At 46.8% G+C, this 12,197-nt stretch overlaps 1 protein-coding gene across 2 annotated transcripts in view; it reads left to right on the forward strand.

Annotated features, from left to right (window-relative positions):
- The window catches only part of TECPR1 (tectonin beta-propeller repeat containing 1), a 131,306-nt gene that overhangs the window by 96,363 nt on the left and 22,746 nt on the right, over nucleotides 1–12,197 (forward strand). For both annotated transcript variants that reach the window (XM_075318041.1, XM_075318042.1), the window contains 2 exons: nucleotides 4,287–4,461; nucleotides 5,931–6,066. In XM_075318041.1, the coding sequence (XP_075174156.1) occupies nucleotides 4,287–4,461; nucleotides 5,931–6,066 (311 nt within the window). The remainder of the gene's footprint in view (nucleotides 1–4,286; nucleotides 4,462–5,930; nucleotides 6,067–12,197) is intronic.

The raw sequence follows: 12,197 nt of genomic DNA on the forward strand, positions 1-12,197 counted from the left end.
CTCTTCCTTGCACAGGCTGGTGGCTCTGTCGCCACAAACCAGGAGCTCTCTTCAGTGGTGGCTTCGGCCCCTCTCTCTGTCACAGGGACGCTCCTTCCTGACTCCGTCCTGGGTAATCCTCACCACGGATGCCAGTCTCTCCGGTTGGGGAGCAGTATTTCTCCATCACCGAGCACAGGGCACTTGGACTCCGTCCGAATCAGCCCTCTCAATCAATGTGCTGGAGATCAGAGCTGTGTTTCTAGCTCTCCTAGCCTTTCACCACCTGTTGGTGGGCAAGCAAATCAGAGTCCAGTCAGACAACGCGACAGCGGTTGCCTACATCAATCACCAGGGCGGGACTCACAGCCGTCTGGCGATGCTGGAGGTTCAACGAATCCTCCAGTGGACGGAGGACTCGAAGTCCACCATATCTGCAGTCCACATCCCAGGCGTAGAAAACTGGGAGGCCGATTATCTCAGCCGTCAAACCGTAGACGGCGGCGAGTGGGCCCTGCATCCGTCAGTGTTCAAATCACTCTGCCGCAAGTGGGGCACTCCAGAGGTAGATCTAATGGCATCCCGGCACAACAACAAGGTTCCGGTTTACGTGGCTCGCTCCCACGATCCTCAAGCCTTCGCAGCAGACGCACTGGTTCAAGATTGGTCTCAGTTCCATCTGGCCTATGTGTTTCCCCCTCTAGCGCTCTTGCCCAGGGTTCTGCGCAAGATCAGAATGGAGGGCCGTCGAGTCATGCTCATTGCTCCGGACTGGCCCAGGCGAGCGTGGTACCCAGACCTGCTCCGTCTGTCCGTAGAGGTGCCGTGGCGTCTCCCGGACCGCCCAGACCTTCTCTCTCAAGGTCCGTTCTTCCGCCAGAATTCTGCGGCTCTCAGATTGACGGCGTGGCTCTTGAGTCCTGGATCCTGACGGCTTCAGGCATTCCCTCTGAGGTCATCTCCACCATGACTCAGGCTCGGAAGTCTTCCTCGGCCAAGATTTACCACAGGACTTGGAAAATTTTCCTGTCCTGGTGTCGTTCGTCCGGCCATGCCCCTTGGCCGTTCTCCTTGCCGACCATCCTGTCTTTTCTACAGTCCGGTCTACAGCTAGGACTGTCCCTCAATTCCCTCAAGGGACAGGTGTCGGCTCTGTCGGTATTGTTCCAGCGGCGTATCGCCCGACTGGCTCAGGTGCGCACCTTCATGCAGGGCGCATCTCACATCATTCCTCCTTACCGGCGGCCCTTGGATCCCTGGGACCTTAATCTGGTCCTCACGGCCTTACAGAAACCCCCCTTTGAGCCTCTCAGGGAAGTTCCCTTGTCTAGACTTTCACAGAAAGTTGTTTTTCTAGTAGCCATAACTTCTCTCAGGAGAGTTTCGGATTTGGCTGCGCTCTCTTCAGAATCCCCCTTTTTGGTGTTTCACCAAGACAAGGTGGTTCTTCGTCCGACTCCGGACTTTCTCCCTAAGGTGGTGTCTCCTTTCCACCTTAACCAGGACATTTCATTGCCTTCTCTTTGTCCGGCCCCGGTGCATCGCTTTGAGAAGGCGTTGCACTCCTTAGATTTGGTGCGGGCGCTCCGAATCTATGTGTCACGCACCGCTGTTTTTCGGCGCTGCACATCTCTTTTTGTGCTAACCACTGGTCAGCGCAAGGGTCTCGCTGCTTCTAAACCGACTCTAGCTCGTTGGATCAGGTCGGCTATCTCCGATGCCTACCAGTGTTCTCAGGTGCCTCCCCCGCCGGGGATTAGGGCGCACTCGACCAGAGCTGTCGGTGCCTCCTGGGCTTTCAGGCACCAGGCTACGGCTCAGCAGGTTTGTCAGGCTGCCACATGGTCCAGTCTGCACACTTTTTCGAAGCACTACCAGGTGCATGCTCATGCTTCGGCAGATGCGAGCTTGGGCAGACGCATTCTTCAGGCGGCTGTCGCAAATTTGTGAAGTTAGGTTTTGCCTACTTCTCAGTTTGGTTTATTTCCCGCCCATGGACTGCTTTGGAACGTCCCATGGTTTGGGTCTCCCATAAGGAACGATAAAGAAAAAGAGAATTTTGTTTACTTACCGTAAATTCTTTTTCTTATAGTTCCGACATGGGAGACCCAGCACCCTCCCTGTTGCCTGTTGGCAGTTTTTTGTTCCGTGTGTTTCACCGGCTGTTGTTAGTAGACAGAGTTCTGGTCTTTCCGAGTTTTACTCTTTCTCTACTTATGGGTGGATGTCCTCCTTCAGCTTTTGCACTGAACTGGGTAGATTGTCATCCAGGGGGTGTATATAGCCGGAGGGAGGAGCTACACGTTTGAGTGTAGTACTTTGTGTGTCCTCCGGAGGCAGTAGCTATACACCCCATGGTTTGGGTCTCCCATGTCGGAACTATAAGAAAAAGAATTTACGGTAAGTAAACAAAATTCTCTTTTTCCCATCTTATCCTCCTTTTCTTTGTCATTCTATAGTTCAGTTATTTCCCATCTATTCCTTCTTACTATCTTACAATCCTGTGTCTACCTGGGAGACAACTATCTGTAGCAGTATCCTCCTCCCAATACTTTGCCTGCATTAGACATAAAGATTGTTAAGCTTACCCTTTTGGATAAATCTACCCTCCTTTTCTTTTTGATGCTGTACTTCCGTTATTTCCCATCTTATACTACTTTTCTTTGTGATGCTGTAGTTCCGTTTTTTTTCCCATTTGTTCCGTCTTACAATCGTGCGTCTACCTGTGAGACAACTGTCTGCAGCAGTATCCTCCCCCCACTGATTTGCCTGCATTAGACCTAAAGATTGCTAAGCCCACCCTCTATCCTCCTTTGTCCTTTAGCAGCTGAACGATCAGCAGGGAAACTGGAATAAATTGTAGCATATTTTGAACACTGGCAAATGTTGCGGGCCAGATTATCTCCTGTTTACTTTTATCATTAATTTGTAGGTTTAGTGTTAAAAACTTGTGCAAACATACCCAACTAAGTTATTGTAATTGCTATTGAGATTAGGAACTTGCCCTATCACTCAGTAAGTCTACAAGGTTTATTGCAAACATCATAATATATTATTATTATTTCGATTATTATGATTATTTATTATTATTATTATTATTATTATTATTATTATTATTATTATTATTATTTTATTATTTTATATTGCTTATGTAGCACCTTCATATTCCATAGTGCTTTACAGACATTATCATCACTGTCCCCACTGGGGCTCACAATCTAAATTCCCTATCATGTCTTAGGAGGAAACCCACACAAACATTTTATATACTGAAGTCTGGCTGAGGTTGATTAGTATGATTTTATGTTATTCTAATATGTAAATCGTAGTATCAGGTGCCAGTTGCTGTGTCTGAAGGTTTCTTACCGAGGTATTGAGGTAGCCCTAGAGCCTAAGTGGCTGTCATCTGAATGCCTCTTGAGTTAATCCTCCCGTCCCCCCCCCATGCATGTTTGGCTCAGAGGAGGGGTACCAGGCACATCTCAGCGGCTTATTTCTCTTAAAGGAAACCTATCATGTGGAAAAAAATGCTATTAATGTGCAGATATGGGGTTAATCTGCAGGTTAATAGTGTTTGGAACCTGCCCAGTGCCTGCACATTGAACCCCACTGCTGGGAGGAAAACAGCTTTAATCCTCCCAGCAGCATTCAGGTTTTAGTCACGGGGGCTGCGGCGTCTCAGATTCAGTCACCGCTCTGTGTATGGAGAACAGTGACTGAAAGCAAATCCCCCCGCCCGGACTGACAGCTGCTCAGTATTACTGTGTAATACTGAGTAATGACTGACAGTATTAGCTGTCAGTCATTACTGGCCATGGTCCTACATACACAGAGCGGTGACTGAACCGGTGCTGTCCTCGTGACTAAAATTTGACCGCTGCCGTGAAGAATAAAGTTTTTTCCTCCCAGCAGCGGGGTTCAATGTGCAGGCACCGAGCAGGTTCCAAGCACTATTAACCCTAGAACGCACAACCATAGAAATCTACAATAGAAAACAAGTAACCTAGCAGGCCTGCGAGGCCCCAGGTATGCATTCTAGGGTTAACCTGCAGATTAACCCCATATCTGCAGATTAGTAGCATTTCTTTTTTTCCCCATGACAGGTTTAAGAGCAAAGGATTGGGCATGTTTAAATCAGACATGCCCAATCCTTATTTCCCGCGACATCTTCTCTAGGGAGAAAATCAGGCCATCTCCATACACATTGGATGGTTGCCCCTTTCTGCCAGCAGGCGCAGCAGATGTTCCTGTATTTAAGGTTTATTGTGGTCATTTCACTGATACGTTTTTTTTTCTTCTTCACATAGAAAATGCAAAATCGTGACAAGTGGGCCGTGGCTTGGGGTTCCCCCAATTTTGCTGAGAGATGTCTCCATCTGTCCGGGAAGAGTAACCAGGGATGATGACCATGTAGCTCTGTGGGCCATCAGCAACAAGGGTGACGTCCTTTGTCGGCTCGGAGTCACAAAACCGACCCCTTCTGTAAGAATGCAGTATAAATCCACCATAACGTTACTATTCCTGTTATTTAAATTTGAAGTACATGACCCATTTATAAGCAATTCACCCAAAAGGACATAAAAATCCGAGAACGGATTGCAGTTGTCCAGACCAGAAAATTGGGTCTCCTGACCGAAACCGAACTGTCTCATATTTGCATATATGAGGCTGCCGACCTTGGGTCAGGAGGTCTCCTATGTCACCATCCGTACTCGGACCATCAACGTCTGAGGTAAATCTGCCTCGGGGGGAGATAAAGTTTAAGGGGTACTTTGCACGCTGCGACATCGCAAGCTGATGCTGCGATGTCGAGCGTGATAGTCCCCGCCCCCATCGCAGCAGCGATACCTTGTGATAGCTGGCGTAGCGAACATTATCACTACGGCAGCTTTACATGCACTCACCTGCCCTGCAACGTCGCTCTGGCTGGCGATCTGCCTCCTTCCTAAGGGGGCGGGTCGTGCGGCGTCACAGCGACGTCACACGGCAGGTGGCCTATAGCAGTGGAGGGGCGGAGATGAGCGGGACATAAACATCCCGCCCACCTCCTTCCTTCCGCATTGCAGCCGGGACGCAGGTAAGGAGAGATGTTCCTCGCTCCTGCGGCTTCATACACAGCGATGTGTGCTGCCGCAGGAACGAGGAACAACATCGTACCTGTCGCTGCAGCGACATTATGGAAATGTCGGACCCTACACCAATCATACGATAACGACGCTTTTGCGCTCGTTAATCGTATCAAAAAAGATTTACACACTACGATATCGACTGTGGCACCGGATGTGCGTCACTTTCAATTTGACCCCACCGACATCGCACCTGCGATGTCGTAGTGTGCAAAGCCCGCCTAAGACTTAAATGATCAATCTCTTGACATATGGTCATACGAGGTCAACCTCCCAAAATCTGACCTGGACAGAGTCTCTATGTATGGCTGCTCCACGGTTAAACAGAGCCGTAAATTTTAGATTGCTTGTTTGGCCAACAGCTCTTCCCCCTGACCCTCTCTCTATGTATGCATGCTGGCCAAAGCTGAGCGTGCATTTGTTCTCAGTAGGGATTGGACACATTGAAATATAACATTTCCATCTAGCATTTGTGGACAATTTAGTCACTCCCATACATATTAGGTGGCCAACTGGTCCCTCTGAACCTGGAGGGGTTTGCCTACCATATCCTTGGGCACCTTAACCAACTTACCATCTTTTCCCCCTGAACTTTAGCTAATTTATATAATCCTCCCGGCCCACACAATGAAGCTGAGGGTGGATTTCCGACTCCCTGAGACTCTCATTACCAGAGAAGCTAAGTTGGAGTCACTGGTCATAAATGTGCCATAGAGGAGCAAGGTGAACACCGAGTAGACTAAACAGTAGATCAGCTGGAACTGTTGACCATCAGGCATGTATTGTAACTAAAAGCATGATCTGACTCCTCGTTTTGCTTTGTAGGGTTCCTCATGGCTACATATTGGCACAGATCAGCCGTTCATTTCTCTGTCAGTAGGAGGATGCCTGCAGGTGTGGGCTATAGCGCGGGATGGATCTGCCTTTTATCGGGGGTCCGTGTCCTCCAGCCAACCAGCCGGTATGTAGTCCTCATCTTATGTGCCAGATACGCAGTTATACATCTATTGCTCTCATTGCTCCATAGTTAGGCAGATTGGCCATTGTGGACTTTAGTAAACTGAGTGACAACCCCTGTGTCACGTCCATGTAACAATATGGACAGAAATAGAAAATTACTAGTCTAAAACATCATTGTTTGCTGCCTCTTATTGTGGATTGCAGCAAAGACGCCCATGAGAGGAGTAATCCTGAATCTCCAATTTATAGAGGTATATAGCAAGGAGAGGAAACTAAAACTTATTGTTTTTATTATATACTGTATGTGAAAAGGAACAAACCCCAATAAAACGTAATACCTCAATACACTTGAATAACCATTATATAGTATACTAGCTGGTGCACCCGGCGTTGCCCAGGATAGTAACTGTCTCTCTCCCAGTCTCTTTCCCTGTCTGTCTCCCGGTCTGTCTCTCTCTCGGTCTCCCGGTGTGTCTCGGTCTCCCGGTGTGTCTCGGTCTCCCGGTGTGTCTCGGTCTCCCGGTGTGTCTCGGTCTCCCGGTGTGTCTCGGTCTCCCGGTGTGTCTCGGTCTCCCGGTGTGTCTCGGTCTCCCGGTGTGTCTCGGTCTCCCAGTGTGTCTCTTTCCTTGTTTGTTTCTTTCTCTGTCTCTTTTCCCGTGTATCTTTCTGTCTGTGTGGCTTTTGTTTTTCCTATCTGTCTCTGTCTGTCTCTGTTTGTGTCTGTTTCTTTCTCTGTCTGTGTATTTCTGTCTGTCTCTCAGTCTTTGTCTGTCTGTGTCTGTCTCACCACCGACATCTTATTACCTCACACATAAGCTTCTTATACTATGAATGTCCTTTATTCCTATAGCAACCAATCACAGCTCCTATCAATAGCCTGTAGCTTGCAGCTCCATTCACTTTAATGGAGACATGTTTTTTGGAGAGTAACTGTAAAGCGCGGGGTTGAATTTTCTTGTCAAAACATAGTCTATGACATTCCCTGAGTCACTTGGGGTGTCTGTGCAAAATTTGTGATTGTAAATGCGACGGTGCGGATTCCTTAAGCGGACATACAGTGCTGGCCAAAAGTATTGGCACCCCTGCAATTCTGTCAGATAATACTCAGTTTCTTCTTAAAAATGATTGCAATCACAAATTCTTTGGTATTATTATCTTCATTTATTTTGCTTGCAATAAAAAAACACAAAAGAGAATGAAACAAAAATCAAATCATTGATCATTTCACACAAAACTCCAAAAATGGTCCAGACAAAAGTATTGGCACCCTTAGCCTAATACTTGGTTGCACAACCTTTAGCCAAAATACCTGCGAACAACCGCTTCCGGTAACCATCAATGAGTTTCTTACAATGCTCTGCTGGAATTTTAGACCATTCTTCTTTGGGAAACTGCTCCAGGTCCCTGAGATTCAGGTCTGGACTCATTGTTGGCCACTTTAGTAGTCTCCAGCACTTTCTCGCAAACCATTTTCTAGTGCTTTTTGAAGTGTGTTTTGGGTCATTGTCCTGCTGGAAGACCCATGACCTCTGAGGGAGACCCAGCTTTCTCACACTGAGCCCTACATTATGCTGCAAAATTTGTTGGTAGTCTTCAGACTTCATAATGCCATGCACACGGTCAAGCAGTCCAGTGCCAGAGGCAACAAAGCAACCCCAAAACATCAGGGAAACTCCACCATGTTTGACTGTAGGGACCATGTTCTTTTCTTTTGAATGCCTCTTTTTTTTTTTTTTCCTGTAAACTCTATGTTCATGGCTTTTCCCAAAAAGCTTTACTTTTGTCTCATCTGACCAGAGAACATTCTTCCAAAACGTTTTAGGCTTTCTCAGGTAAGTTTTGGCAAACTCCAGCCTGGCTTTTTTATGTCTCGGGGTAAGAAGTGGGGTCTTCCTGGGTATCCTACCATACAGTCCCTTTTCATTCAGATGCCGACGGCTAGTAAGGGTTGACACTGTTGTACCCTCGGACTGCAGGGCAGCTTGAACTTGTTTGGATGTTAGTCGAGGTTCTTTATCCACCATCCGCACAATCTTGCGGTGAAATCTCTCGTCAATTTTTCTTTTCCTTCCACATCTAGGGAGGTTAGCCACAGTGCCATGGGCTTTACACTTCTTGATGACACTGCGCACCGTAGACACAGGAACTTTCAGGTCTTTGGAGATGGACTTGTAGCCTTGAGATTGCTCATGCTTCCTCACAATTTGGATTCTCAAGTCCTCAGACAGTTCTTTGGTCTTCTTTCTTTTCTCCATGCTCAATGTGGTACACACAAGGACACAGGACAGAGGCTGAGTCAACTTTAATCCATGTCGACTGGCTGCAAGTGTAATTTAGTTATTGCCAACACCTGTTAGGTGCCACAGGTAAGTTACAGGTGCTGTTAATTACACAAATTACAGAAGCATCACATGATTTTTCAAACAGTGCCAATACTTTTGTCCACCCACTTTTTTATGTTTGGTGTGGAATTGTATCCAGTTTGGCTTTTTGACATTTTTTTTTTTTTTCATTGAAGGCAAATTAAATGAAGATAATAATACCAAAGAATTTGTGATTGCAATCATTTTCAGGAAGAAACTGAGTATTCTCTGACAGAATTGCAGGGGTGCCAATACTTTTGGCCAGCACTGTACATACATACACACACACACACACACACTCTCAGTTTTATATATTAGATAAAGTGCTAATAATACACCGTGCAGGTAAGTAATTGGTACAGTCTCATCCCCAAAAGTCGATCGTCCAGGAATTCAATCAGGATCCAAAAATACTATAAAACTCCCCGTCGTGCCCCATGTATTTTCTTCTGTCCTGACAAGGACTGTACCAAAGTATTGTCCTGTCTCACTGAAAATGACGCTGACGCGTTTTGTCTCTTGTGCCCGGCAAACCATCAGGTAAGTGTACATAAAGTGGGGACCTGCAGTGACAGGGGACCTCCTAATGACCTGTAGGGTGCTACATGGCCAATGTTTAGAAATCAGCATCACCTTTTCTCTCAAGTACATTCCCATGAAGAGTGTCTGGCACCAGGGACAAAGCGTGTCGGGTAACATATTTGGTGTACCACTTTCAGTGGGACAGGACCATACTTTGGTACTGTCCTTGTCAGGACAGGAGACAATACATAGGGCATGACAGGGAGTTTTTTAGTACCCATATCCCCATTTTAGGTCTTGATTGATCAACATCGACTTTTTTGGGTGAGATGAAACCAATTACTTACCTGCATGGTTTATTATGAGCACTTTGTATGCTATATATTGTGTCATTCACATGTGTAGGTATTACATATTTTTGGGGTTTGTTCCGGCCTCTTTTTGGGCTTGCCGGGGACTGTTTACCCAGCACGTGACCGTACCAGTCCGGCCCACTGTGAAGCACTGGGTAAATACCAGCCGTATATCAGAGGTGACCTTCCAGCAGCCTTAATAGGAAGGTAAATATGTATATATGACAATGGCAAATAATAAAGCTTGGATATTCTACTAACACTTTCAAACTGATAATCTAGATTTCTCGGGACAATGCTTTCTTTTCGCCATCATATCTGGAGGAGGCCGGTCCGACAAACACAATCTGGATTTGCTTCTCCATTGCTGCAAATGTGGCCCCAAAATATAACTGCCATTGTTACGTCTTGCTGTTTGACTAAAGCTTCCCCCCCACACATTAGTCTAACGTTAGCCAAACTTTCTGATATCGACGGGTTCGGCAGTCGGTGTAATGTGTGTGGGGGGGCCCAATGTCACGCTAGGTAAGGGGAAGTAAACAAGCGCACGGCAAAAGGGAAGAGAATCCCTGTGTCTAGGGAAAGGGAAGATGGTCACCCCCTGATCGAACCTTCTGCTGGTCCCTGGTATCATTCAATACCCTAGATAGGTACCGCACCTATGCACCGATCCAGATATTTGAACCTAGGTATCCCTAGTGCTGGGCCCTAAATAGGGAACGGTGGAATGAGCTCTTTGTCAACCCCACTAAACACTATAGAAGACACAAGGAGGACACACAGGGGGAAAAGCATGAACTACTTATCCACAGATGACTCAGGTAGAAGTTCAGCAATGCCAAAGAGGAGTACAAGCCACCTGCTTGCAACCTTGGCTTGAAGGAACTGAAAAATATCACCAGCACCAGTCCAAAGGAAGGAAGGGGTATTTAAACACCAAGGTAATACTGATTATCAACAGCTGGGTGGAAGTGGAGCTCCTGTTGGGTCCAAAAAGGAGAGAGATTAATCCAGCAGGAAAGTTTCCTATACCAATCAATAGGAAAAAGTATAGAAATCCAGCGCAGTCCTTGGAATGTGACACTTAAAATTCCATTTTTATTGTTAATCCATATAAAAAATGCAGGGATATAAATTAGCAATGGCTCAGAGCAACCCAGAGAATTATAGATGGGTGACACCTTCTTTATTAGGGTGTTCGGTTCAGTCTTAGCGCAGAGCATGATTAAGACTATTTGTCGAAATGCGTTGCTCTGAGCCATTGCTAATTTCATCTGCCTGTATATCCCTGCATTTTTTTGTATGGATTAACAATAAAAATCGAATTTTAATTGTCACATTCCGAGGACTGGGCTGGATTTCTATACTTTTTCTTGTGGATTATACTGGTTGCCTCAGCCTTCTGTGCGCTCCATTTTTAGACTGGATTGGGATTACAGCAAGTCGGTGAGCTGAATTGAACTTGTTTTTTCTATTACAATGAATACTGACATAAGGAACAATGGAAAGTCAGGGAGCATTCTGCGCAGACAGACGCTGTGATCTTCAATGGCCAGAAACCACAGGACTGTGTCACATGTGAGACACCCGTGACACCTGGACAGCATGTTGGATTTTGTATGGCCTATCCATTTGTTCTCCCATAGATGAGCCGTGGCTCTCTCATAGAGAACACCGTGAACATGGTGCCTTTGCATGGGAGAGCCGGCCCAGATGGCTGCCAGCCTCACAGTTTGGCCAACAGCCATCTCTGGTGCATGGGGGTTTAAGGCTGTGTTTACCTTTGCATTGGAGTCTGTTCCGCATATTATTATTATTTATTATTATTATAGCACCATTAATTCCATGGCACTTTACAAGTGAAAAAGGGTATACATAAAAACTAGTACAACAAACATTAACAGTACAAAACAGACTGTTATAGGAGGAGAGAGGACCCTGCCCACGAGGGCTCACAGTCTACAGGGAATGGGTGAAGGTAGAATATTACAATAGGTGAGGACAGAGCTGGTTGCGCAGTGGTCTAAGTGGTCTACTGGACTGAGGGCTACTGTAGGTTGTAGGCTTGTTGGAAGAGGTGGGTCTTCAGGTTACTCTTGAAGCTTTTCACGGTAGGAGAGAGTCTGATATGCTGAGGTAGAGCATTCCAGAGTATGGGGGAGGCACGGGAGAAATCTTGTGCGCGATTGTGGGAAGAGGAGATGAGAGGGGAGTAGAGAAGGAGATCTTGTGAGGATCTGAGGTTGCGTGCAGGTAGGTACCAGGAGACTAGGTCACTGATGTAGGGAGGAGACAGGTTGTGGATGGCTTTGTAGGTCATGGTTAATGTTTTGAACTGGAGTTGTTGGGTGATGGGAAGCCAGTGAAGGGATTGGCAGAGTGGCGAGGCTGGGGAATAGCGAGGGGAGAGGTGGATTAAGCGGTTCAGAGTTCAGGGTAGATTGGACGGGTGCAGGAGTGTTAGAAGGGAGGCCACAGAGCAAGGGGGTTGCACTAGTCGAGGCGGGAGATGATGAGTGCACGCACTAATATTTCTTCATCGTTCCTTATGGGAGACCCAGACCATGGGTGTATAGCTTCTGCCTCCGGAGGACACACAAAGTACTACACTAAAAAGTGTAGCTCCTCCCTCCTAGCATATACACCCCCTGGATCACCAAATACAGCCAGTTCAATGCTTTGTGTTCAGGAGGCACACATCCACACATGCATTCTCATCTGATTTTCATTTTTGGAAGCGTTTGAAGAAAAGCGGGTCCAAGCCTGGACTCCCGGCATGTCCCTTCTCACCCCACTGTGTCGGCGGTGCTGTTAAGGTTGATTTCAGGGCTGGAGCCCTTTCATGCCGCGCTCCTTCACCATCCCCTCGGGCTCTGGCTTGAAGTGGGAGCCAA

The sequence above is a fragment of the Anomaloglossus baeobatrachus genome, chromosome 7, assembly GCF_048569485.1.
Source record: "Anomaloglossus baeobatrachus isolate aAnoBae1 chromosome 7, aAnoBae1.hap1, whole genome shotgun sequence".
Classification (NCBI taxonomy): Eukaryota; Metazoa; Chordata; class Amphibia; order Anura; family Aromobatidae; genus Anomaloglossus; species Anomaloglossus baeobatrachus.